We start from the raw sequence: 27,285 nt of genomic DNA on the forward strand, positions 1-27,285 counted from the left end.
AAACAATTTACATACGTTATTTGCTCGCAGACGAATTGCGGCGGATTGAAACAACAGACAGAAGTCATTTGCTGAAAAATGCTTTTCGTCGCGTTACGTCGTATATCAACGCACTCCCATCCGTTTCTTCCGCATAATTTACGAAAATGCACCGACGCGCGTCGACGCGTCGCGTCGTGTCGTGTCGCGTTGTCGCGCCCGTTCTGTAATTGTATCCACAGATAGATATTACCTGGAAATACAATATAGCGCACCGCGATATTCCGGCATTCTGATTTTCGGTGAGACACAACGTATACATTGCGATGCACGTCAGTACTGGTCGTGCTTCGTGCCGAACTTGGATTATGCCAACTTTTACGACCGCAGTCAGTATTGGGATGCCGAAATGAGACGAGAGATACACGATCGCACGCGCAAAACAAACTCATTTAGAATAGAGATATGTCATTATCGCGTTGTGTGAACTCGTGTATGTCACATCATATCATATTATTGAACGACGTACGTGTGCAGCTATTATGTTGGATTTTGAGTAATTAAATTAAAAAGCGGAAAATTAGATTTATGCCTAATGGGAATTAATATATAATTATTCTTAATAATTTATATTATTCAACAGAAATTTTAAATGAGAGATTTTACTGAGAGATATCGATTAACGGCACATGTGGTATTACGTAATATATCTTTCGCAAGTTATTTACGTATTATGGAAATTCTACGTCACAATACGCGTGTCATTCAATATACACCGGTTGAATTTATATAAATACCACACAAACAATATATAAATAAAATAATATAATGGTATAATAGAGACACTAGTAAATAAAATAGAAAGCAAACAAGTTGAAGGACAGCTATAGCTTGATAAAAGCTTTTCTAGTTCAAATTTATAATATAGTGTGATAAAACGCATGATTGTGATAAAGTATCTCTCTAAAAAGTGATTTTAATTTATTCAATCAAAAAACATAAGCTTTGTTTCCGATTATCCACTATCCTCGCATCTCTTACAGTTGCAATGTCAACTGGTGATAAATTGTTGTCTCGAATTGTGAGAAAAAGATAAATATATATACATATGTATATGTATATATAAGTTAACAGGGACACAGCATGTTGGATTTCTCGTCACAGTTTGCTGGTAATAAACGCAGGTTTAGGTGGAAATATGTCGACAGTAAATTATCTCGCGTGCCTGAAGTTACGACCGTGTGCGCGATATTGCGCGAGAGTAGTGTCGAGCCATCGATCTGGGATCATTTTGAGAGATGTGAATGCTATCTTGTACTCTTCATCTTGGATTCTGCAGTTTTCTCGTATGTAACTCATTGTTCTTTATAATAGCTTGCATTAAGAATCGCTGAGTAAATTGGAATTTAAAAATGTTTGCGCAAATTAATTTTTTTAATTTAATGTTTGTACAATATTATATTGTATATTTCTTCTCAATTATATTAATTTTGTGTTCTTTTAGAGTACGGCTCATTCCATAGCAAAGTGATTTAATAACTAGCGACCGCGTATTGCAAATTTTCAATTTACCGCCATTCAATATGTTAGTAATTAAACGTCAATTTAAATTTCCATTAAATGAAGTTAACTGAGCGATAAAACCTTTGTTACCTGTTTCTACGCTTGGATGTTTACTCTTTATAAATTCAATAATTTCCGATATATAACTTTATGTTTAAGATTCATTAATTTTTGTTGAGAAAGAACTGTCTGTTAATCCATTACGGAATTTATAATTATAAATAAACATAAGATTTTTCTAATACGCAGACGCAAGGTACGTTGCAAGTAAATTATCAATAACTGCAAAATTAGTTTGACATATTAAAATTTCTCGTATGTAATAATTTTAATAGATGTTTTATTTTGGATATAACATCTTTATATCAGTTTTTATCTGTTCTTTATATTACTATACTTATATTACTATATTACTGTACTTTATATTACTCTTCTACAATAGACAGTAATTGAAATTGTAATAATTGATACAATTTTCTTTTATACAGATAGCCGTTTGAAATTAAATTTGTATTTATTTTTGCAAAAGTCCAGAATCTAATCGAATAAGAGAATATAGGATTTTATATGAAATTTTATATTTCAGAAACATTTGAAGTGCGGCACGATATAATAGACAGGAGATTAAATGCGATATTTGTTACATAAAATAGTGCGATACATAAAATACTGCCACATAAAGCGCCAGGATGCATCTTGCAATTACATATAACTTATGTGGAATTATAAAATTAAACATTGATGTATCAAAATTTAATACGCACATGAAACGGAAGGAGCGTATAATTAAATTAGTTCTATTATGAAAATTGTAATTAAAAGTGAGATATTATACGATATCTCTCTGTAAAATATTAACATACGAATATGTCATTTTAAAATAAAATGCAAAACAATAACAAAAATTGTGTATCTATCGAAACAACATGGAAATTTATAATATGTATGCATGACAAATAATAATATCAAAGCGCTTATGAAATAACCACAAGTCATAAATTTGTTGCCAAACGCGACTGAAAGCTGTTGACAAACAGTACATTCACTTGACAGATATTTGCCAAGCCACACATGTGTTGCATCACGTGAGTGGACTAATATCTGTCGATGCAACAATGTCGTAATTGTATGCAGCAAGCAATTAAATTCGTCGCATGAATGAGATTTATTTGGATTTGTCGAATACTTAACAAGTAAACACATTGTTTAGAGTTAGCTTAATAACGCAACGTTCGTGCGGTAACTTATAAACAGGCTGAGGTTTTATTGCAGTTGACAGTTATTTACGTCAATAAAAGTTTTTGAAACACATCACATTTGCATAATTGAATAATTCAGAATAGCAGAACATTTTTTTTTTAATTTGAAAAATTTAATCTTAAACTTAAGAATGTCGATATTATGCAAGTATGAACTTGCGGATGGTTGGTCTAGTACATCAAATATTCTCTCAAATAATAAATAAATTTATGGTAGATAAATTTATTTCTTTGAAGCATGCGCGTATGAAATGCTCCTTTAATCAACGCGTGCACTCTGTGCGTGCCTTGAAAGCGTTGAAATTTGTTGGAAAATGGGTGCCTCACCGGCAAAATTTCGCAATTGGCTACGTTATTTAGTGCAATGCAGTTAAATGTTGATCAAATCAGCACGATCGAAAACACTCGTGTTGCGGCGGCCGCCAATTCACCGAATTCGACCTAGAGGCGAAGAAAAATTCTCGTTTTCGTTAACGGGAATTTTTCCATGCTTTTTCTGCATACGTTTCTATTTGAAAGTAGTGAAGCAAGCATTGCTAAATTTCAACAATTGAGTAATTGCAAGGAACCACGATGCTTTTCCATCGCGAGCAATATGAAGCGGAGAACATCAAATATATTGCACGCTTGCACGTAATATTGGCAGCGTATTTTCTAAGATATTTCGAACATCTTACTTTTACAAAAGACAAGACGACGCGACATTGGAAGTGCTTCTTCACGCGGAGTACCATTATGTAATGTATACTAAAAAAAAAAAAAATTGAGTAGTGACAACCAAGTCTCAGAGTTGAACTGAATGTAGTTGCACTAACTACAATCGAATCAGATTAACTAAAAATCAAGTCAGCTCAACAAACAAGATATTAGAAAAACATCAAAATTCTATTCAAAGAATTAGAACTGTTAGTTCGCCATATGCAATAATACAAATAAATACAAAAATTATAGAAATTATTAGAATTCAAAATATGTTAATTAATATTAAATAAGTAATAAACATTTTGTATATTTTTTTCAATAAACAAAACTTTACTATTTTATTAATAAATTTCAAATGAATAATAAATAATACGTATTTAAGAGAAAAAATGTAATCCAAATAAAAAAATATTGAATGTAAGAAACTTGGCGCTGGTACACCATATCGAAAATTCATATTTGTAATAGAATATTACATTAATTTTAAAGAGAGTTTAAATAATTTTAGGTTCAAATAATTTTTATAACTTTGTATTTATTTGTATTAACATATTTGAGATTTCGTATAGAAACAAAGTTTCTATTTTTGGCAACAGAATAATTTTATTTTGTATGTTAGTAGTTTAACTTATATTTTATTTTAAGGTCCTATTATACAGAAATTTTTTAATATACGTGCATATTTTTTAATACCAATCATCTTATCGACATCTTAACGAAATCTTTTATAAAAGTTGATTTTATCTTGTAGTAATTCCATGTTAAATTGATACCTTAAAATTTTCTCTGTCAATTCCATTTGAGACTTAAAAAACTTCTAGAACTGTGAAAGGATAATAAAGAAAGAAACCAATAATATCCCAGACAACACATAAGTCTTAAAAACATCTGAAAGACGTTCAAAAAACGACACATTTTTTTCCTGACGAGTTTTTTGGACGTCTTTTAGATGCTTTAAGTCTTAAAGTTTAAGACATGCATATTGTCTGGGTTAGCTATCATTAACTTGAGAAATGGGGTTATTTGAATCTGTATCACTGTTCTCTGTTATGATAGATATACTATTAGAACCATCGGAACTATCAAAATTACCTTTTATCTTTGATACTCTATCACAACTGTTTGATAAATCATCATCCTTTGACATTACATTACTAACCTTTGGCACTACATCATGATTCACTATTATGCATTTCTACAAGTCAATATAAACATTTCACTTTTGTTATTTGAAAATGATTTCTATTTGTTTGTACAAATCAATATAAGGTTATGATTCAATGACAATATATGATCACTAAACAGATTTTTATCGATCCGAAAGCAATCTAGTTTTTCGTCGGCGGAGGCAATTTCATTAATCGTTTTCGAACCAATGAAAACTGATACCTAATAGAATTTATGCCAAAATTAGATTTTATGGAAACTTGTCTTAAGTCTTTTTCGTCAATAACAAAAAAATTGAACAAATTTTTCCGTTATATAAAAATTTTACCAAATAATGTTAAATATAATTTTCTTTTTTCAATAATCCTAACATTATTATTTACAGATATATCTATGAGAATAATAAAGCAAAATTTTTTTAAATTAATTTTTCTAATTAAATGTGTTTTAAAGTAATAAGAAAAAAAATTTGAGGTTATAATTTGTACTCAAAATTCTAAACTTGTGTATATATAAAAGCCTCGCCTGGTGAGTCTTTTAATATAAGTGATTTTCTATTACTATAATTCTTAATTAATTAAATCCATAATACAACAACAAATAATATTCATTTGCTTATCGCGTTAATTGATAGTTAGTAATTACAATTAATTATTAATTGTAATAATAATTGTGTGTATGTGTACGTATTATCATAATTACATACATATTTAAATAATTAACAAGTAGTAATAACCGTGTGCGCGTAGTCCATAATTATTGTGCATTATTGTGTTTGATATTTCATAGTTTTGTTTGAACTTAAATGACCGGCTTAGTTTTGGTTGACATTAGCATATTAACTTCTGTAGTGAATGTAATGATGTAATTATTTTCAAATATGTTATTCATTAAAGTAGTGCTTCAATATTATAATGCTTGGTAAAAAAGAGAAGCATTCGGTATAACATGCGCTACAAAAGAAGATTATATTTATTACTGCATGAACGATTATATCAATTATTGTGAATGTTTCATATCGCAACAAATTCCGCATTCAAAATCGTACTTTGACTATTTCGATGCATTGCAACAACATTGGACAAGTAAATTTATTAATAATACTTAATGGAACTTATATTTAACATATTAAAGTCATACATCACATTATACATGTTATACATCACATTTTTCAAATTTGTATATATAGAATGTTATTTTCTTAATTCCATTTTTTAAATTTATATATCCCTATATGTAATTAAAATTTTCTTTTCTACATACATATGTACTTATCTAATTTTTATTTTTAATTTGCAATTTTAAGGTTTAAATATAATAAATTGCAAAATTTAAACTAAATTTAAAATTTCTTATTTTTAAAATAAGAAATAAGTAATTTCAGTATTTTATTATTTATTTGTAGAAATGCGCAATGCATGAAGAGAGCACTCTCGAACTATAACGCGAGGCGATCGGTCAGCACGGTTGCGCGATGCATGGAGCTAGCAACTTCCGATTCCGTAATATCCAATCAGCACATTGTTGATATACATAACAATGTTCATTGTTTACAAACTGTTAATCGTGAGAGTGAAACAAAGAGAGTGAGATGCTTCGTCGCGGAGTTTTATACAATCGCAGACAGAAATTTTTGAAAATTTTCTGTACTTAAAATTTAATATGAATAAAAGTCTTCGTTTTGATGATATAACATTCGAATTCCACAAATCGGGCTATGATTGACTGTAATACGATGGTCACACACATTTTTTCAAATATTTCACAAAGTAATATTTATCGAAATAATTATACACGATCGAAATTTGCACGAGCTTATGCAGTGCAACATTGATCTAATGCGGTGTTGTACATTCTTTCCGATGCCAATGCAATTTTATATGTCCGAATTGATAATTTTAAAGCAAGATTGCGACAGAAATATTTTTCTTTGAAAAAGTGACAAAATGATGCGAAATACAACGTTACTAATTTAACGCAATTTTGAATAGTATACATTATTATAAAATTATATACAATGCAACGTTTTTCGTCGCCGCTCCACCCGGAGCCTGATAGCCCAAGCTCGGAAGGGCGTAACCAACTCGACTACGAGCAGCGAAAACGTCGCGGATAGATGAAATAGTAGCGTCGGGTGTTCGGACGCGGATTAAAATGAGTTACCGCCGCTATTAGCCGATACGCACGAAAAGGAGACACGAAGTTGGGCGCCAGCCGCAGAAGTGTCAACTCCGCTCCACGCGGAGTCTTTCCAAATGCAAAACCGTACTTCCAATAACACCAAAATGTACGATTCAGTGGCGACGGCAAGCTCAGCAAGCTCAACCTAATGGTAGAAGGGCAGGGTGGAGAGCTGGGTACGCGAAATAGCGAAGAGTCAGAGTTAAGACGAACACGACAGAGAACACCGAAGACACAATACACCAGCTTTAATAAAATAAAATAAAGAATAACAGCTTTATTAGAAATGCTCGATTATATAATAGAAAAAAAGAAAAGAAAGGTTTCGTTCATTGAAATAAATGTTATAAATTTTTACGTGGTTCCAAAGAACAAACTAAACGAAAAAGCATTAAATCGATGCATAACGGATAATTTCAAATGGAGGCAGTCAAAGGAAGTTTACAATAAATAGAGCTGTTTAGAAATACAATGTAAATAAATGAAAATCAGTTAGTATTCAATCCGCTGGACTTATATTCTAACGAGGCTATCGAGCACGGAAACGCGATAGATAAAACGCAACTCTAATTAATAATAATCGGTAACTATCGCAAGATATTTCCGCTGACCCTAATGCGAGCAAGACAGACAGCACAACACGTTATTCCACGCACTCGATTCTCCACACACGATACGACAACTTTACTAACGCAAAACAATTTTCATACGCTATTGCACTCATGCACACGCTACACTCACGGACGACACGAACAGCTGATTACATTCACGACGGCGATCTCCCCGGTATCTTACACACGCAGTGCACGCACGTCTAAACCTTAACCTACGAATACGGGACCACGAACAAGGATCTTATTCACCCTTTGCCCTTTGCCCTGTCCACGCAAGCTTTCGAGGTTGGCCGTCAATTTCTGTTTCTCACGGTAATCGGGGCAGTCGGGATTCTCCTGAGGACTACTGCCATCCGGCCCCGGCTTATCCAGATTCTTGGCACAGCCTTGATCCTCGGGCTAGGTTTTTCTTCAGCCCGTGCATTTCGGCATTCATTTGCTCCGTCCAGACCCGAATCTATCGTTGTTTTTCCAAATGCTGTATTACCGCTCGAATGTCCTCTGCCTCGCCCTGTCCTTGTAATGACATTTTGATTTCGCGCCACCGTGTGGAGCCCCGAGATAACGCGGCACCGTATAGCTACTAGATCACGCGTGTAAGGGCGCACGCTAATTGGTCACGCGACCAGCGTCGCGTGCGCGGTCAACGACCGCGCATCCCGATATCGACGCGAGATTGATCGGGATTTAGGAGCTCGTCTTGCTGTGTTCTGGTCGCTGTCCCATAAGGACACGGTGTAAGAATATAAGGTGATTTCACGACCATTGTATTCTATCAAAAAATCTGTGATCAAGATGTCATAGTTAAGGCATGTCACACAAGATGTCACGTTGGTGCAAAATCCCAAGTAAAAAAGAATAGAAGATATGGATAGATGTGGATAGATGATGAATCTCTAAAGCACATCTATATATAATTATAGTCCTAAATAATACAAATTTTTTAAAATAAAACTTTTAACATTGTGTATAAAAATATATATTACTGACAAAATATTTTTTTATTTTTTTATAAAAAATTATTCTTAGTTAAATTTGCAGAAAAAATAATTAATAATGTATTCCAGTCTTTATAGAAAATTAAATTTCTTTAAGAAAATGAATATTTATAATTAAGTTCCGCAGGACAATAAAATTTTAATAAAATTTATATATATATATATATATATATATATATATATATATATATATATTTAAAGTCCCTCAACACGTAGCCACCTAGCGGTTCAATGTGGAACAATAACAGGAAAATCACAAAAATTTGTTGCCGTAAAATCACCTTATATTCTTACACCGTGCATAAGGATCAACTGCCTCCTGCCTGCCGCGAGAGTCAGAGAGAAAGAGAAAGAGAGGAGCCATATCGCTAAGGCAGATTATCGGTAAATTTGCCGCTATATCTATTTATATAAACAACAAATTTCGCGAGAATCCCGTGACGTCGTGAGATCGCTCGCTCGATATTTAGTGTTACGTTTTGGTGGGCCAAAGGTCGCGGCGAATTGGTTAAAGCCGTCGACCGAATCATTTGGTGAACATCTCGCGTTTTGATGGGAATAAAACCGAGCTATCGAAATCAGGCGTACACGTGAATTCGTGGTCCCGTATTCGTAGATTAAGGTTAGACGTGCGTGCACCGCATGTGTAAGATACCGGGGAGATCGCCGTCGTGAACATAATCAGCTGTTCGTGTCGTCTGTGAGTGTAGCGTGTGCATGAGTGCGATAGCGCATGAAAATTGTTTCGCGTTAGTAAAGTCGTCGTATTGTGTGTGGAGAATCGACTGCGTGGAATTACGTGTTGTGCTGTCTGTCTTGCTCGCGTTAGAGTCAGCGGAAATATCTTGCGATAGTTACTGATCGTTATGAATTAGAGTTGTGTTTTGTCTATCGCATTTCCGTGCTCGGTAGCCTCGTTAGAGTATAAGTCCAGTGGATTGAATACTAACTGATTTTCATTTATTTACATTGTATTTCTAAACAGCTCTATTTATTGTAAACTTCCTTTGACTGCCTCCGTTCGAAATTATCCGTTATGCATCGGTTCGTTAATGCTTTTTTGTTTGACTTGTTCTTTGGAACCGCGTAAAAATTTGTAACATTTATTTCAGTGAACGAAACCTTTCTTTTCTTTTTTTCTATTATATAATCAAGCATTTCTAATAAAGCTGTTATTCTTTATTTTATTTTATTAAAGCTGGTGTATTGTGTCTTCGGTGTTCTCTGTCGTATTCATCTTGACCCTGATTCGTCGCTATTTCACGTATCCAGCTTTCTGCCCTGCCTCTCTACCGTTGGGTTAAGCTTGCCGAGCCCGTCGCCATTGAATTGTATATTTTGGTCATATATGTAATACTCCTATATCGCTAGAAGAGTGTCGATCCTTAGCCCAAACATTACGGTGCAGACGTATAATAGCCTCTCTCTCGCGCACGGTCCAGCTGCTTTGTGCGCATGCGGTTACATTTTTTAAAACAGCGTTAGGCGATATTTTCACATAATTTATATTCGTGATCTGTACGATGGTGCGAATTTGTTTTTTGTGTCAGAAAAAGGCAGCAAAGGATGGAAGTTTATCTTCGAAATAAATACACAAAATTAATATTATTTAATCACGACTAATTGTGTAAAGATATTCATAAAAATGTAACATTATATATATGTAACCGATTAAAAGAAATTGTGGACATGAGGGCAATCTTTATTTTATCCTACATTTCACAAATTTAAAAAACCCAAGTAAAATGTATTTCTTATAATTTCACATTAAATTTGATCCAATCTAATATGTACGTCTTTTATATATTTACTTATGTACCATCATTTCTCTTTTCTGAAAAAGATTACTGATGAGATGATTTATTTCATGAAGATTTGAAGAAATATTTACGAGATATTTTATGTTGAAATACGTCAGATTAAAGCATAAAATATTTTGTATTCCATTTTTGTCTATTTTACTCGTACAACTTTTTACGCTGAATATTCTGAGGAATCGATGTAAATTAAATCTTAGGATCGTTCCATTTAAAACAGTAATAATGACTTGCTTGAACTATCAAAAACGCTTCTACATAAAAAGATTACATTTTCCAATTCCATATCTTATTCTCGAGATATTTTAGAACGTCAATTAAAATGAAAAACCTTGCATCTATAATTTCAATCTTTCTCTTCAAATATTATTATTCGTTAATTAACATTTATCCGTCAGAGGTACGTTGCGAATAAACATTCGGGCGCGACCGGGTAATGTTTTCTCTGTTTCGCGTTCTTTCCGTTTTATTTTCTAATGTTTCTCTTTGTCTCTCGCTCACACTCACTCAATAGACGCGCCTGCGCATAATGAGGCTTGACCGTCCATGCCCATATTTGGAATTCGTGCATCTCTCTTTTATGGGGCTCGTCCCTCTCATTGTGAAGATACGAGACTAGCAATATAGGAGTATTACATATATGATTTTGGTGTTATTGGGAATACCTCTGTGAAGTTGGCCCCCATTTTTTAAAATTGAAAAAAATGATTAGAGTTCTGGATGCCCTCCGAGGAGTTCTAGAGTTCTCAGATTTTAGAAAGAGTTCTGCCATTTAAAGTAAACACCATTTGAAAAATTGGGGGGCTAACTTTACGACACCCCTCATTATGTAAAAAATCTAAATTTTTTTATAGTTCTGAGTAGATTTCAAATAGTTCTATAGTTCTAGATAAGTTTCAAAAATAGTTCTACTCGAAATACTACGTAAATTAAATTTGAAATTCTCGACTTAGAAAACGAAAAATAGCGAGAACTCATTTAATTTTGGTTTTAGCGTTTCGCGCCTTAAGGATAATCGTTAGAACTCGTGAGGGGTTATACAGAACTCTCAACAGAACTGCCGATTACAGAGAAAAATTTTTACTCCAGTGGGATTTTGAAATTTTTCGAGCCCGTATAATTTCAACAATCGAGAACTTTTTTATTTCGCCTCAGAGCGCTTCGAGTGTCAATAATTATCGTTAGAACTCTTCGGGGGGGGGGGAGGGGAGGTCCAGAACTCTCAACAGAACTGCCGGTTATCGAGAAAATTTTTACCCTAGTAAAACATAAATTTTTTAAAGTTTTCAATGGTTGGATATTACGGGCCCGAAAAATTTTTAAGTTTCACGAGGATAAAAATTTTTCTCGGCAATTCTGTTGACAGTCCTGAGTACCATTTTACTATACTTATTGCACTATTGCTAAATATTTTTGTATTTTTCTGATTAAAAAATTTGTTTCAGATTTTTGTTTAAAAAAATTTTTTTTTTATTTTTGCATGTTTAAAAAATTACTTAGGATTAATGCTTTACATCAGCGCTCGGAATTGCACATTTCGGGCCGATTCCCGAGACGACGCCTCCTGTTTCCCCACTACCACCCGGCCGCCGATAGCTCTGGCTCAGGAGCGTTTTATATTAGAAATAGGCTGGGTTGTTTAGGCATCTCTCAGGAAATCGTAACATTTTCTTCGCTATAATAAATAATGTTTATTTTCATTAATAATTAAATATATATATATTAAAGACTATTCTGTTCGTTATCTATTAAGTAAGTTATTGTGAGTTGCTCCGAAGACATTTGCTTCGTCTTTACTTCCTTTTATCGCCCGTCTTTCGGTCACGCTCGTCATACGCCTTTCTTTCTCACTCATAGTGCTTACCTCACCGTCTCGTTTGGTAGACGATACTTTGCGCTGTCCTTCTTCTCTTTGCCACTTCCTTCATTCTTTGTCACACGACTTTTCGCTTTCTCGATGTACCTCGTTCATTTAGAGCGATATTAGTGAGTTCTCTTTGTTCCATCGAATTTTAATATTCAAAACGCAAACATAATTTTGGTTCTTCGAGCCGGATTGGTGCATCAGTGCGAAATCACTGAACTCTCGGTCAAGTGATTATTCATAGGGGCTTATTCATAGGGGCTAGCTTGTGTGAACTGAATAAGTAAAATTAATCAACATGAGTGACCTGTTGGTACAACAAACTTCAAATTTACGCTCGATTGCGCGAGCGTTAGAAAATTTCAAAAAACTCGATAAGAAAAATTACACTGCCGCAAGGATGCGCTCCAGAATGTCAACGCTCAAAGAGACGTGGACTCAATGTCGCATCGTTCATGCTTCATTATTACAAGCTTGTCCGGAAGAAAAACGTGACGCATTCGAATATTTCCGGAACAATCAATACGAGGAGCATAAGGACATCTTCCAAAACACTCTTGGCTACATGGCCGAATGCCTCGAAGAAATTGAGCTGGTCACAGTCGCCCGGTTAGCCAATAACGAGTCTATAAAAAGTGAGGCAACATTATCATTGTCGCATTTATCGCCGATCAAAATTCCATCGTTCTTCGGCAACTTTGAGGAGTGGGAAAGTTTTTGTGACAGATTTCAATCTCTTATCATAAATAATACCGAAATATCAGCCTTCGCCCGAATGCATTTTCTCACGTCAAGTCTCACCGGTCGCGCGCTCGAATCAATCAAGAATATTCCCGTCACAGCCAATAATTTCGAGAGTGCATGGAAGACTTTAGTATCGCGATACGAAAATAAACGTCGGCTCATCGAGATGCACATTTCGTCGCTGATGAATCTTCCGACCGTCTCACGCGAGAACTCTTCCGAATTAATTGAATTAATCGATAAAGTGAATCGTGCGCTTGCGTCATTAAAAAACTTAAATCGTTCATTGGACAATTTAGTCAGCGACATTCTCGTCTACAGTGTGACACAAAAGCTAGATCCTGTTACGCGAAAAGCGTGGAAATTTAAAAGAGACGATGATTCTACAATTTCCGAGTACGAAGAGTTAAAGAAATTCATCTTGTCGCGCTCCCGTACTCTTGACGAATTGAATCCGACCAGTTCGTCTAAGGCATCGCGTGTTCAAAAAGTTTCTAGCGCTACCGCTTCTGCCACGACTACACCAGCATGCCCACTCTGTAAAGCGTCGCACTTTATCAATAAATGTCCGCAATTCATAAAAAAAAACGCCACATCAGCGTCTCGAAATCGTGAAGCAGGCGAAGCGTTGCAGTAATTGTCTGAGCTCAGAGCACCCCACACACTCGTGCTCAAGCAAGTACTCATGTCGGACTTGTCAAAAAAGGTATCATTCAATGCTTCATCCGTTGTCGAGTCCACCGAGATCACTCCGAGCTCTTCAAAAGCGTCAACTGATGGCGCTAACGCAACAGTGACAACGCTATGCTCAACGTCGCAAATTCTGTTGCGTGCATCAGTTTTGCTCGCTACCGCTCGTATCACAATCGGATCTCGAATCAGCCGTAAAGTAATCGTGAGAGCGTTGCTTGACCAGGGATCTAAGGTGACCTTCATAAGCGAAAGACTGGTGCCGATATGAAATCGGCAATCGGAGGAATCAACGCAGGCACCTTTCGGTACACCGCGCAAATTTATATATTTCCTACCGACTCGTCTTTGCCAACAATCTCTACGACAGCGTCAATTCTGCCGTCGCTCACGAAATATGTACCGTCGCCGACCATATCACAAATCAACTGGGGTTATTTAGAGGATCTTAATCTCATGGATCCTGATTCGTTGAGTACAGACTCCGTGGACATCATCATAGGCACGGACTTATATGGCGACGTGTTTCTCGAAGACGTTCGGAAGGGCAATCGCGGAGAGCTCATCGCTCAAGAGACTATATTCGGATGGGTGCTATCGGGCCCTACGTCCGCTCAAGCTGCACTGTGCGCCATCACTGTGCAGCATTGTTCGAGCACGACCTCTCTTGATCGGAAACTGCGTAGATTTTGGGAGATCGAAGAAATTCATCAGCCGACGACGTTGAGTCCGGAGGAGCAGCAATGCGAGGAGCATTTTCGTGCTACTCATTCGCGCGATGCGGAAGGGCGATACATCGTGCGCCTTCCCTTCAAATTCAGTCTTCCAATCGAAATCGGTAAATCTCGCGATATCTCGTGTTTACGTGCGCTCCAACAGCGTCTGAAGCGAAACCCGACTTTGAGAGATGAATATCAAGCATTTCTAAGCGAATATGAAGAACTCGGGCACATGCGAAAATTATCGCCTGCAACCGAATCTACAGCTCAACGCCTCTACATTCCGCATTATCCGGTCATTCGTGATTCCAGCCTCACCACTCGTGTGCGCGTCGTGTTCAACGCGTCGAGTCGCACATCAAACAACACGTCGCTGAACGATCATCTTCTTACTGGACAAAAATTGCAAGCAGATTTAGCTGCCGTCATACTACATTGGCGACAATTTAAATACGTCTATTCAGCAGACATCGCAAAGATGTATCGTCAAATCTTAGTCGACCCACAAGATCTCGACTACCAACGCATTCTCTGAGCAAATAATGATTCGAATAGTCCACAAACTTATCAATTAATCACGGTGACGTACGGAACAGCATCGGCTCCATTTCTCGCGTTACGTGTGCTTCAGCAACTCACGCAAGACGAAGGACATGCATTTCCGTTAGCCGTTTCGGTCTTACAAAATCACACGTACGTCGACGATGTATTATTCGGAGCAGACGATTCCTCTTTTGAAAACGATCAGAAGTGAAGTCTGTGCGTTGCTCCATATAGGCAAATTCGACCTTCGAAAATGGTCAAGCAACTCACCTCTACTGTTCAACGACATTTCAATTGAAGATCATGATCTCGCGTGCAACAAACTATTGCAAACAAATGAACATCTGAAAATTCTCAGCATCAGCTGGAATCCAGCTGCCGATTCACTCCAGTTTGGTATCACGAGTCCAATGTCGATTTCAAGCACAAAGCGCTCAGTGCTTTCCACCATCGCGAAGATCTTTGATCTGCTCGGCTGGAGTACGCCCGTCACGAACATGGTAAAAATCTTCATGCAATCTCTCTGGCAAAAAAAAACTAGATTGGGACGAGCTTCTTCTACAGTCCTTCGCTTTTCAATGGGAAGCTATTAAGAGATTTTTAAACGAGATAGACGGATTTAAGATCGATCGGTGGATACAACTCGGATCCAATACAGAACGCTGGGAGCTGCACGGTTTCGCAGACGCATCGAATTCAACCTATGCTGCCGCTGTGTATTTCGAATTATTTCAAATTATACATATTCGAATTATTTCCTTCTCTGGAGAAGTCTTTGTGAGACTCCTCGCAAAATCAAAAGTAACACCGGTAAAGATTTTAAGTATACCTCGATTAGAACTTTTTGCTGCAGTGTTATTATCAAAGTTACTCGAATTCGTGCGTAATTCGTTGCGATGTCCCGCCGTTAAATTCCATTGCTGGACGGACTCGACCATCGCTTTGGCGTGGATAAAGCAGCATCCATCTAAATCAGCGCTCGGAATTAGTTGCACATTTCGGGCCGATTTCCGAGACAACGCCTCCTGTTCCCCCACTACCGCCTGGCCGCTGGCGGCCAAGCCGCCGATAGCTCTGGCGCAGGAGCGTTTTATATAAGAAATAGGCTGGGTTGTTGAGGCACCTCTCAGAAAATAGTAATATTTTCATTGTTACATAAATAATGTTTATTTTCATTAATAATTAAATATATATATATTATGTATTAATAAAAATAAACATTATTTATGTAGTGAAGAAAATGTTACGATTTCCTGAAAGATGCCTAAACAATCCAGCCTATTTCTAATATAAAACGCTCCTGAGCCAGAGTTATCGGCGGCTCGGCCGTCAGCGGCCAAGCGGTAGTGGAGGAACAGAAGGCGTCGTCTCGGAAATCGGTCCGAAATATGCAACTAATTCCGAGCGCTGATCTAAATGGAAGCCATTTGTGTCAAATCGAGTCTCAGATATCCCGAATACCATCAGCTTCGTGGAGACATGTGTCTACGAACGATAATCCAGCAGATTGCGCGTCCCGCGGAATTGCCGGCGAACGGCTCGCAGCTCATAATTTGTGGTGGCATGAGCTGGAATAGCTGCGACTATCACCTTCGAAATGGCCCTCTCACATCGACCCAGCACCTTTCCAGACCGAACTTGAACAAAAGGAGCCAATCGCGCATATGCATGTCGCGAAAGCAATTGAGAGATAAAATCTGGCGTCGCGGTATTCGTCGTGGCCGAAGTTATTACGCATCACTACGTACATCGTGCGTTTTGTTGCAAGCATCCGCAAACGCGACACATCGCGTCCTAACGCTACCAATATCAAATTCACGCTTTCCGCAAGCGAGTCGGAACGCTCGAGCGTTCTGATTACAGCGAATCCAAACTGAGCTCTTTCCAAATAAACGTAGTGCGTTATTGAAGCAACAACCGATCTCCCGAGCAAGCTCCTTATCTTCGTTGACTCCGTTCCTCGGCGACGATAAACTGATTCGTGTCGGCGGGCGGCTACTCAATGCTTATCCTCCTTCCGAAACTAAACACCAGATCATTCTAGCTTCTCATTCGCTTATCCAGCTCATCATCCAAAATGCGCACATTCGCTCGCTGCATTCCGGCACGCAGCTCACGTTCGCCACGTTGCGTCGGGATTTCTGGATACTACGAGCTCGTACTCTGGTAAAATTCCTTATTAATCGATGTGTTGTCTGTGCTCGAGAAAGAGCAAAAACGCCTGTCCAATTAATGGGAAGCTTGCCTCGGGCACATGTGACGCCGTTTACTCGAGCCTTCCTGCATTCCGGCGTAGATTATGCAGGTCCCGTGCTAATTCGTTCCATCTCTGGGCGAGGACACTCCTCACACAAATCGTACATTGCGTTGTTTATTTGCCTCGCTACGCGCGCAATTCATCTGAAGGTGGTAAAAGGTTATTCGACCTCAGCCTTTCTAGGTGCTTTTCAACGATTCTTAGCTCACAGCTATGTATTTAGACAACGGTATCACATTTACCGGCGCAGATCGCAAACTTGCCGCCGCCGCCTTTAAAACTGCTTTGCGCGATCCAAGCTTTCAGAATCAAACTGCGTCGGATAATATCACATGGCATTTTATTCCACCCTCCGCTCCGTACTTCGGCGGATTATGGGAGGCTGGCGTTAAAAGCGTCACACATCATCTTCGTCACGTGATCGGATCGCACACGTTAACGTTCGAAGAATTTTCCATCTTATTGTGCAATATTGAGGCTTGCCTTAATTCAAGGCCTCTCGCGCCATTGAGCGACGCTGTTGAGGAATACGAATCCCTCACTCCCGGCCACTTTTTAATCGGCTCTGCGTTGACTGCTGTCTCAGAGCCTTTGGTCTTTCACCTTAAAGAAAATCGGTTGTCGCGATGGCAAATAGTTTGACAATTAACTGAACGCTTCTGGAAGCTGTGGCAAAATGACTATGTAAATACTCTTTAACAGCGATTAAAATGGAAAAATCCAGTGCTAAATTCAGTTAAAATCGGTCAACTCGTTTTGCTAAAAAATCCATTGTTGTCTCCGTGTAAATGGGAACTAGGGCGAATAATACAGTGTCATGCCGGTCCTAACGGTTTTATTAGGCTCGTCACCGTCAAAACGAATTCCGGCGAATATAAGCGTCCAATCGTAAAAATTTGTCTGCTTCCAATTGATACCGAGCCGATTAAAAATCAAAACCAAACCATCTAAAGTTTGTATTAATATAATTCATGTAAAGAACATATCTCTCGCCTTAAAACATCCAGTACTTTAGTTTCGTTTCGTCTTTATCTATATTCTATTCCTTTATGCTATTTTGATCGGCGGTAATTTTCTTTTTTTTTTGAAACTAAAGTTTCGAGGCGGGCAGGATGTTCCGAATTAATAAAAATCATAATTCTTATACATATTACGAAAATTTCGTATCGTCGGTTACTTATAATATAAAAGTCATACTTCCGCAAATGTATATAATCGATGTGAAATACAGCGTGTCCTATATGTGTTTTCATGAGCACATACATATCGAGAGGTCAAAACACTAGCGCAACGCGCAACTCGGACCTCTCTCCTTTTACTTATCATCGGAAACCGTCGATCGACGAGAGATCTCTAATCGGCACTCTTTTTTTGGGCGAACCTTTAAGTGAGAACTTCGAATTTGATCTCGTACAATTGTGACTCCAAGACGGCAATTGAGTCGAACGCGAATCGTGCTCGTTCGGGAAGTAAGACTCCTGTTCGTTATTAATTTTGCGTTTCCATCAATTTGTGTGATAATTCAAATTTGTATCCGTTGTTCATCAATATCAAAGACGATTCCGATTCATTGACTCTGTGTCAATTATTGTTAATAACAAAATTCGTGTTAAATATTTAGTAAGTTAAAGACTATTCTGTTCGTTATCTATTAAGTAAGTTATTGTGAGTTGCTCCGAACACTTGCTTCATCTTTATTTCCTTTTATCGCCCGTCTTTTGGTCACGCTCGTCATACGCCTTTCTTTCTCACTCATAGCGCTTACATCACCGTCTCGCTCGGTAGACGATACTTTGCGCTGTCCTTCTTCTCTTTGCCACTTCCTTCATTCTTTGTCACACGACTTTTCGCTTTCTCGATGTACTTCGCTCATTCAGAGCGATATCAGTGAGTTCTCTTTGTTCCATCGAATTTCAATATTCAAAACGCGAACAAATGTATTTCAGACGATAGTAACGTTTCATTTTCGTCTAGGCCTATTTCCTCACTCAAAGTTATTATTAATACCGATTTTATAAAATTATTTACTTTGATAAAATTTTTCATTTGATATACCCGTCCTAAACGTCTTTAAAAAAATAGTCTGATTTTAAGCGCTTTTCCTCTTAGACATTTCCATTTAACGATCATACCGATACCATAAAATGACTAATATCCAGTCTTATGAAACATTGTAGAATGTTACTAGAATCCATATAATTGATATTATTGTAACAGATTTGCATGTAATGATTTATGTCTCTGCAATTTGCGAATATACGCGCAATTGTGATGAGGATTGCTTTCCCAAATCTGTCACAACAATTCGCGGTATCGGTGCACCATCTCTTACGATTTCGGATAGAAGATAGCTAATTGTAGATGCATCCTGCTTTGCAGAAACCATCTGAAAGGCAGAAAAATTTCCAAGTTCGGAAACGCACACGCATTGATATAAAAATAAATGTGGCGATTTTTCTCCATTGGGGAGCCGTAATTTTTTTCCTATGCTTCCAGTGGCATCTATGTATAGTTAAGAAGTAATTATTGTTTTGCTTATGAGCTTTTTTGTACATAAGCTGTTGTTCTAACGACCAATACATACAATAAAACGGATCTAATTCTATGTTATGTATTGTATGCAAGAATCTAGTGCACTTGGCGATATGTAAATTTTGCAAGGGATCGGTATTATGTAATTGCAGACATTTGTCTAATTCCACCTGTTTCGCCTTGCGTAAAACTGTCGCGTCATATAAAATTGGTGGAATATTATCACCAAATGTCATTAATTTAGTCGCTTTTTTATTGCGCCAAACATTGGCACTTTTATGTCCGTCTAATAATTCGTTCGCAATTTTCTCTCGTAAAAATCTTTTTAATTGTCTTTTGTTCTTAGGTACAACTTCCGTAGAGAATCCGACAAGAGTACATTCAAATACTACATCATTTCCTTTCATAGGCTTATTATACAATATACCTACAAGTTGCGCGCCACATTCGTTGCACGTACCCTTAAAACGCGTGTAACACTTAGCATCGCTATTAACATAAATCTAAGCGCGTTTAAATGTGAATGCGCACGGTAATTTTATTTGTTGTCATATTTTATCAGCAAAAATATGTGTTTATTTGCCGGGTCGTAATGACATATTTTCGTTTCTCAAGTCCATATGTTTGGCGCTTAGGTTTTATTTGTGCCCCCTTTTCTTCGGAAATTATAAGTTTAAAATTTTTTAAAGATTTAGAAGTGTTATTTAATTCGCTCATGTTAAATGTACTATCTTTCCATTCGTTATACGTAGCTTTTTTATCTACGTCGAACGCTTTTAATACGGCGCTGTACATACCGTTTCTATCATTTTGTAGGATTGTATAAATATGCTTAGGGGTAATATGTGACCCACTATTTATAAGCGTTTGAGATATCATACGGTAAACGTCATGAGATGGTGGAAAAATTTTACCGTCATCACTTATAGTTCTATATTCGTCATTTGTTATGACATCACGCAATTTTTCTTTATCATACATATTAAAAAAATTTTTTTTTAAATTTAATGCAGAAGAAATAAAATACTACTTTATATCAGGGACCTATATCGATAACAAAGCACCAAAATAATATTGGTAATTTTTCGGTTTTTTTTTCGTACCGGTATGGCAAACCGAAAAGATAGAATACCGGTAAAGCATGATACCGGTATGGATGCATATCGGTTCAAATATCGGTATAATATCGGTTAATATCGGTACTAGCGTTATTGAATAATAATATTTATTTATTGCCTCGGATTAATCCAATTACAGACATTCATATACCATAAAATTATGTTTGATTCTGTTGTTTTGTTGTTTCATAAAAATATGTGAGATTGATTCAAGCAATTATTTTGCTTCTAGAGAATTAAAGTGCGTAAAATAAATTAAAAATAAATAAAAAAAATAATAAATAAAATAAGTTTTTAAATATTAAAGTAGCCTTTTTAAACCAAATTTAAATTTAAATTTAAATTTAAATTTACGTTAACAATTTCCATACAAAATAAAAAAATCACATGATTCAAGGGATAATTTTTCCTTGTGAAATTTGTGTTTACAGTTGTTAAAGGATCGAGGTAGGATCTTGCCAGAGAAAGATACGCACACGTATTCCGCACAGAATAACGAGTACTTATTGCACACAGCGGTACATGAAAAAGCACGCGTTTGCGGGAAAGACAATCGAGACAAAGAATAGAGGGGGCAAGCCCCCGAATGGAGCGCCATCCGTCGAGAACGTCGAAGGTCGCTAGGTTCTGACGCAACCGTTCAAATTGTACTATAACAGACGATCTCTAATACTCAACAACAATGATAAAAAAGTGTTAGTTTAGTGTTATAAAAGTGTATAGTGTTTACAAATTAAAAACTGGCGACTCCGACTGGGTACGCGACGAATTGTTGTATGAGTTAATCTAGTGCAATGGTGGGCTATACTTGCCATTCTCGGCCAAATTTTAGGATTAACGCTCACTGTTTTCCCGTTACCGCTCAAAACTTTACAACGCGTCACCGAACGCTCGGAACTAAAAAGCTTGTGTGGCTGTATTTGATCGTAGGCGTGTTTTTTTTTCAACTAAATCTGATCGATTGCGTTAATAACCACAAAGTTTAATATTTTATTTACTTGTCTGATCTTCGTAAATTGGCCAAATTAAATATATCTTATTTTGTTTCAATTAGTTACATTGTTATTGTCTTAAAGGTTTTTTGTGTTGCGTAGACAGTTAAGCTAAATTATCTGAATCGGTAGAACATAATGGGCCGACCAAAAGCGAATGCTGTCCACGGCTATTTTGTTTATGACAGAACCGCGAGAACGTCAAAATGCTTAATTTGTAAAGTAGACGTGAAGGTAAGCCGGATACGTGACGAATCATCGTACATTTTTGAATGATAACTATTAACAGATATGGTTTGTACAGGACAACCATGCGACAAACCTGCTATCCCACCTCTCAAAAAATCACAGAAATATATATACTACTGTTGTGATGAGAAATGAGAAACACAAGAGTGAGTCTTCCCAAGATACATTCTCCTGTTTTGATGATGCATCAGACGCAGGCCCCAGAAAACGCGTGCGTGAAGAGCGAGTCGTACACAAATGTGTGAATCTTGTCACTGCACGGACGACCCTTTGCTCTGATGGATGATATAGCATTCAAGAATATTATTAAGATGATACCGCCAGGTCCTGGCGCAAACCAGATCATTACCGTCAATGCTGCAAAGATCAAGAAAGCTGTCACTGAGCGGGCACAATCCATCCGTGATATAATTGCCAAAGAAGTCGAGAGTAAATTGGTGAGCTTAAAAGTTGATTGCGCTACATGCATGAACCGCTCCTTTTTAGATGTAAACTTACAGTACATACACAACAAGAAAATAGTGTTAAAAACTCTTGCCGTCGTGGAAATGACAAGACGTCATACAGCGGAGGCCCTTAAGTCAGAAATATTGAGTATACTTAATGTGTACGGCATATCCATCCATCAACTTAACACCATAACGACAGATAACGCGTCCAATATGCAAAAAATGATAAAATTATTGGGTAGCCAGTAGCTCGCAGATATTATCCAAAGGGAAGATGTTGCAGAACATTCTGATGAAGACGATGCGGATGCACACATGGTGATATGGAATGAGTCTGATAATTTTCCGGATATAGTTTTGTTAGAACCGTACGAACTTTCCGCTGATGCGGAAGGTTCTTCTGACGCAGAAATAGGTGTGGGAAATCAAGCTAGTCATCCCGTAGGAACAAGTTCTCCCGAGTACAATGTACGGTTAATAAGCTGTGCCGCGCACACTTTACAGTTAGCCATAGGTGATGCGTTCAAAAGTTGCGCACTGAGAGAAACAATTGAGGGTGCACGTAAATTAGTTAAACAATTACGGACGCCAACATTGAAGGGGATGCTAAAAGCAATGAAGCGGCGCAAACCAATAATTGACTGCGTGACTCGGTGGAACTCAACAGTTGACATACTAGAGCGGTTGCTGGAGCTTCACGATATCTGCGAGGCCAACGAAGAGCTTCAGATGCCACAGAAAGCATGGACAGAGATTAAAAGTATTGTCCAAGCCCTTACGCCATGCAGAGTGGCCACTAAAAACATACAACATGAACAGTTGACTTTCGGGGATTTATACAAAGAATGGACATGCTGCATCCTCCTCACATAAAAGGTTGGCACAACATTGTCTGAAGCCTCAGTGCGGGCAATGAAGGCCCGAGAAAGGCAGCTGTTCCAATCAGAACCATTTCTCGCAGGGATGTTCATGGACACCCGTTTTAGTGTGTTACTATCCGCGCAGAAGATGACGCAGGCTATAGCATATATTCGAAAGACATGGCTTCATATGCAGAGAGTGGGAAAAAACACAAGCGCCGATCCAATACTTGATACAGCAGTCTGCGGTAATGAGAAATCGGATACAGATAAAATGGAGACATTGCTTCGAGACACGGAAAGGAAGAAAAGACGCCGTCGGAGCAAACGCACCACTGCTACTGAGAACATTGCCAATGCCCTTAAAACCCATGCAAAACAGCCAAGGTTGAAGACCAAAGACAACATTTTGGAGTTTTGAGAAAATAAAAAATTGACGATGCCAAAACTGTATGAGCTCTCAAAGATTATCCTAGCCACTCCGGCTACACAGGTCAGCGTGGAACATCTGTTCTCCGCTCTAAAATTTATTCTGTCCCCGCTAAGATCTAATTTTTCACAAGAGCTAGTCAATGACATCCTCGTAGTCCGTTGCAACCACTTCTAAAATTTTGCCGCTATGTAATTGAGATATCTAGGACAGAGATTATTAATATTCTATGTTATAAACTACTATTCTGTTATAAAATATTATTCTGTTATAAACTACATTTAAATAAATATGATTTTGCTAAAAACTTGACTCATGTGACTGCTTCTAAAAACTTGAGATATTGTAGGCTAAACTTGATATATTTCAGCAGAGCGCTTCTGGCGCCGCGATTTGCTACGAAATTAAGGACGATAAATGTAAATGTAACTAGTAAAAACGTAAAAGCACATACCACAATATCGTTATAATACCGGTATAATACTGATATTATAATGATATTTGATAACCGTAACAATATATGAGTACCGAAATTATTCTGGTATAGCCGATTACGGTATTCCATTATTTCGGTATTCAGTTTTGTATCTGTAATATCGTTACCGATAAACCAAACGGTATTGGGTCTTTGCTTTATATATATATATATTGCGACGTGAACTTGCCTCGGGCACGCCACGTCCGAGGGAGCACGCCCAATGTAAACGGTAACATCCGGTACGCAATTCGGGAGCTAGGTAACTTGCGCGATATCGGCAGCGAGTGCATGATTCGGTAACCAAGACGGTAACCCGAAGGGGAAATACGGTAACTGGAGCGGTAACAGTGGTAACTTAAAAATCGGTATCAGAGAGTGGACGCCAGGTGCGTGTAATCACGCTGCGATAACGGTAACTTTAATAATTCACTCAATCTGTTCGGCCGCTCCTTGCTCAGTATATGGCAGAGAGGCGCAGTTCTTTGATTTTTGTTGAGGATCCGGAGTGAGAGGCGAACACAAGAACAACTCAATATTGAACAGTTAACAATAATCTATATTATAATAGTGTAAATTGGAACAAGTATAAAGATAAACAGATAATAGTGCGACGATCAGGTTATTATACAGTGTGAGCCGATATAGCGGCGACGATTCAGTAAGTGCGGTAACGAGAAAATTCGCCCGCAAGATCGGTAGCATATAACAAATGTGGTAATAATGTCGAAATCAGAAAACGCGATTACAAAGAGCGGCAATTGACCCGATAATACTTTGCGAGATAGACACCAGTTATAATGACAAAACGAACGAGACCGGTGAAGGCCAAATAAACAGAATTTGAACGAACGGTTATCTAACTACAAAACGATATGTCGCGAAGCGGTAATTTTACCATTGCCTTCGTTTCTCGCGGAGACGCTATTATAACGGTATCTGCAATCTCGTTGAGAACGCCAACACGTAAATTTCGTCCGCCGACATTTAATATACAAAACATCACTTATAACAAAAAGACTTTACGATACCCGCGTTGCGGGACGGTATCCATAAGCGAAACGGTACTTTCAATAAGTAAATAACACGAAAAACGGTAACACGAAAAGACGGTAGCGGAAAGAGAGAGACTGTCGGTAGCTAGTTCCCGAGAGGGACTTCAACACGATATCCGGAGCCGGATGGATATGCGGTAACACGGTAGTCGGAGCGCGCCAAAAATGCACTTACGGCAACAAATTAGCGAATGTTAGTGCTGAGTGAGACACAGTATACATAAAAAGTAACTCACGCTACCAGCCATAAGCGGACGTTATCTTACGGCTATCCGAGAGGCGGTTTACAATTCGTCTGGTTCTTCGGCGATGTCGGGACGAACTTCCGGAGTTGGTCCTCACTTGCTTCCTGTCAATTCGAGGAACTCGCTGGCTCGCCGATCGGTATCAGATCGGCAAAGGCCGATGCTCTCGGATAAGGCTTGATAGGCTGGCCGGGCCATACTCAAGTCTTTCCGATTGTTCTGACGGCGGTATCTTCGGGATCCTCGGGCACCTTCTGCAGCAGGGCAAGGCCCTTCGATGCGTTCCCTTTTTCTGTTCATTGGCGTAGTGGCTGGAAGTAAGACGAGCTTAGATTACAGAGTTCAGATGGCGAAAGCGACGGGGATGCGATATGTGACTTTTTTTTCGGCTGGATCACAAGCGTGTGACTTCTTCAGTAATCCCCCGGCGTCCGGCCTTCTCTGCGATGCCGATATCTTCGCTCAAAGCACAGTGCACGCAACCACCGTCCGCTCGGATTATCGCCTTACAATCTCTAATTAAATCCTTAAATATCGATAAAAGAAACAACAAAGAGAACGAAATACAAAATAATACGGTATGAAACAATAGTATCTCGCGGATTGCTCTCTCAAAAGCGAGGAGCAATCCCAGAACTCTTCGCATCCTCGGCCAGGCTACTGTCCCTGTGACTGCGCTTGAAAAGCGTCACGTCACAATATATATATAATTATAAATTAAGGAAAATTAAAGAAAACTTAGTCCGTATCGTGTAGAAAACTTAAAACTAAAAAAAAACCTAAACCCCTAAAGTGTAACGAAGAAAATCTAAAGCTAAAATAAAATACGAGAAATCTAAGCCTAAAATAAAATCTAAAGTATGGAAACTTAAAGTTAAAAAGAAACGTAACGCTAACGAAAATAAAGTGCGGGTCGATTTTCTAAGTACATATGTACGTGTGTGTGAAGCTGGCGGATTGTTTCGCGGAAACTCATAAATAATTAAGAGTTCTGGCTTTATTTTCAATAGTTCTAGAGTTCTTGATAATTTAAACAAATAGTTCTGGCCATTAAACCAACAAAAATTCTTCAGGACAAGCTGAGACGCCAACTTTACGCAGCGTCTCACTTTGTCCTACAACATTTTCTTTATCAATAATTGTTAGAATTTAAAAGATTTATAGTTCTACAAGAGTTCTAAGAAGAGTTCTACCTTTTAAAAGCAAATAAATATTAATAAAGATGAAATAAGAACAAGCGAATCCCTATATCTATAGATATAGAAATGAGACGCAGGTCGATTTTCGAGAGTTCTGCTTATTGTAAAACAGTTTTCGTATAGTTCTGGGCATGCACAATGCCTTTCCAAAGAGTTCTGATAATAGAAACAATTAGAAATTGTTTTAAATAATTATTTCCTTAAAAAATGCGTATTTTTTAGTATAGAGGTGAGACGCTGATCGTATGTCGATAGTTTTATCGATTTTAAATGACATTTTGTGTCAGTCTGTAATCACTTTTCATTTCTACGCAGAGTTCTATGCGTAAAAGTTATTAGAATGTTGATTAAACAAATTATATTGCTCGAGACGCTGAACGTATAAATACCGAGCTATAAATATCGAGGTGAGACGCTGGTCGTTTTTCTACAACGTCATGGATTTTAAAATTTTTATTTCACTGTGTAAAAGTGTGTTGTTTTAAATGTACTTATCTCATTCTTAGTATAACCCAGAACTACGGCGTGGACGTGACGAGATTATGGTTTCTCTTTTGTTTTTTTGGCGGTTTTTTGTTTTCATG

The 27,285-nt window shown here is 37.6% G+C and overlaps 2 protein-coding genes and 1 long non-coding RNA gene across 3 annotated transcripts; all 3 read left to right on the forward strand.

Moving 5' to 3' along the window:
• Positions 1-8,195: 8,195 nt before the first annotated feature.
• On the forward strand, positions 8,196-10,156 carry LOC137000238 (uncharacterized). Its single transcript, XR_010890511.1, has 2 exons — positions 8,196-8,847; positions 9,662-10,156. It is a non-coding gene; the product is annotated as an uncharacterized lncRNA (long non-coding RNA).
• Positions 10,157-12,556: 2,400 nt separating this feature from the next.
• LOC137000019 (uncharacterized) lies at positions 12,557-13,525 on the forward strand. Its single transcript, XM_067355516.1, has one exon. The coding sequence runs from the start codon at positions 12,557-12,559 to the stop codon at positions 13,523-13,525; it is 969 nt and encodes a 322-aa protein (XP_067211617.1).
• Positions 13,526-13,845: 320 nt separating this feature from the next.
• LOC137000020 (uncharacterized) lies at positions 13,846-14,832 on the forward strand. Its single transcript, XM_067355517.1, has one exon. It carries the CDS (start codon positions 13,846-13,848, stop codon positions 14,830-14,832), a length of 987 nt encoding a protein of 328 aa, XP_067211618.1.
• Positions 14,833-27,285: the final 12,453 nt, after the last annotated feature.

The sequence above is a fragment of the Linepithema humile genome, chromosome 5, assembly GCF_040581485.1.
Source record: "Linepithema humile isolate Giens D197 chromosome 5, Lhum_UNIL_v1.0, whole genome shotgun sequence".
NCBI classification, from domain to species: Eukaryota; Metazoa; Arthropoda; class Insecta; order Hymenoptera; family Formicidae; genus Linepithema; species Linepithema humile.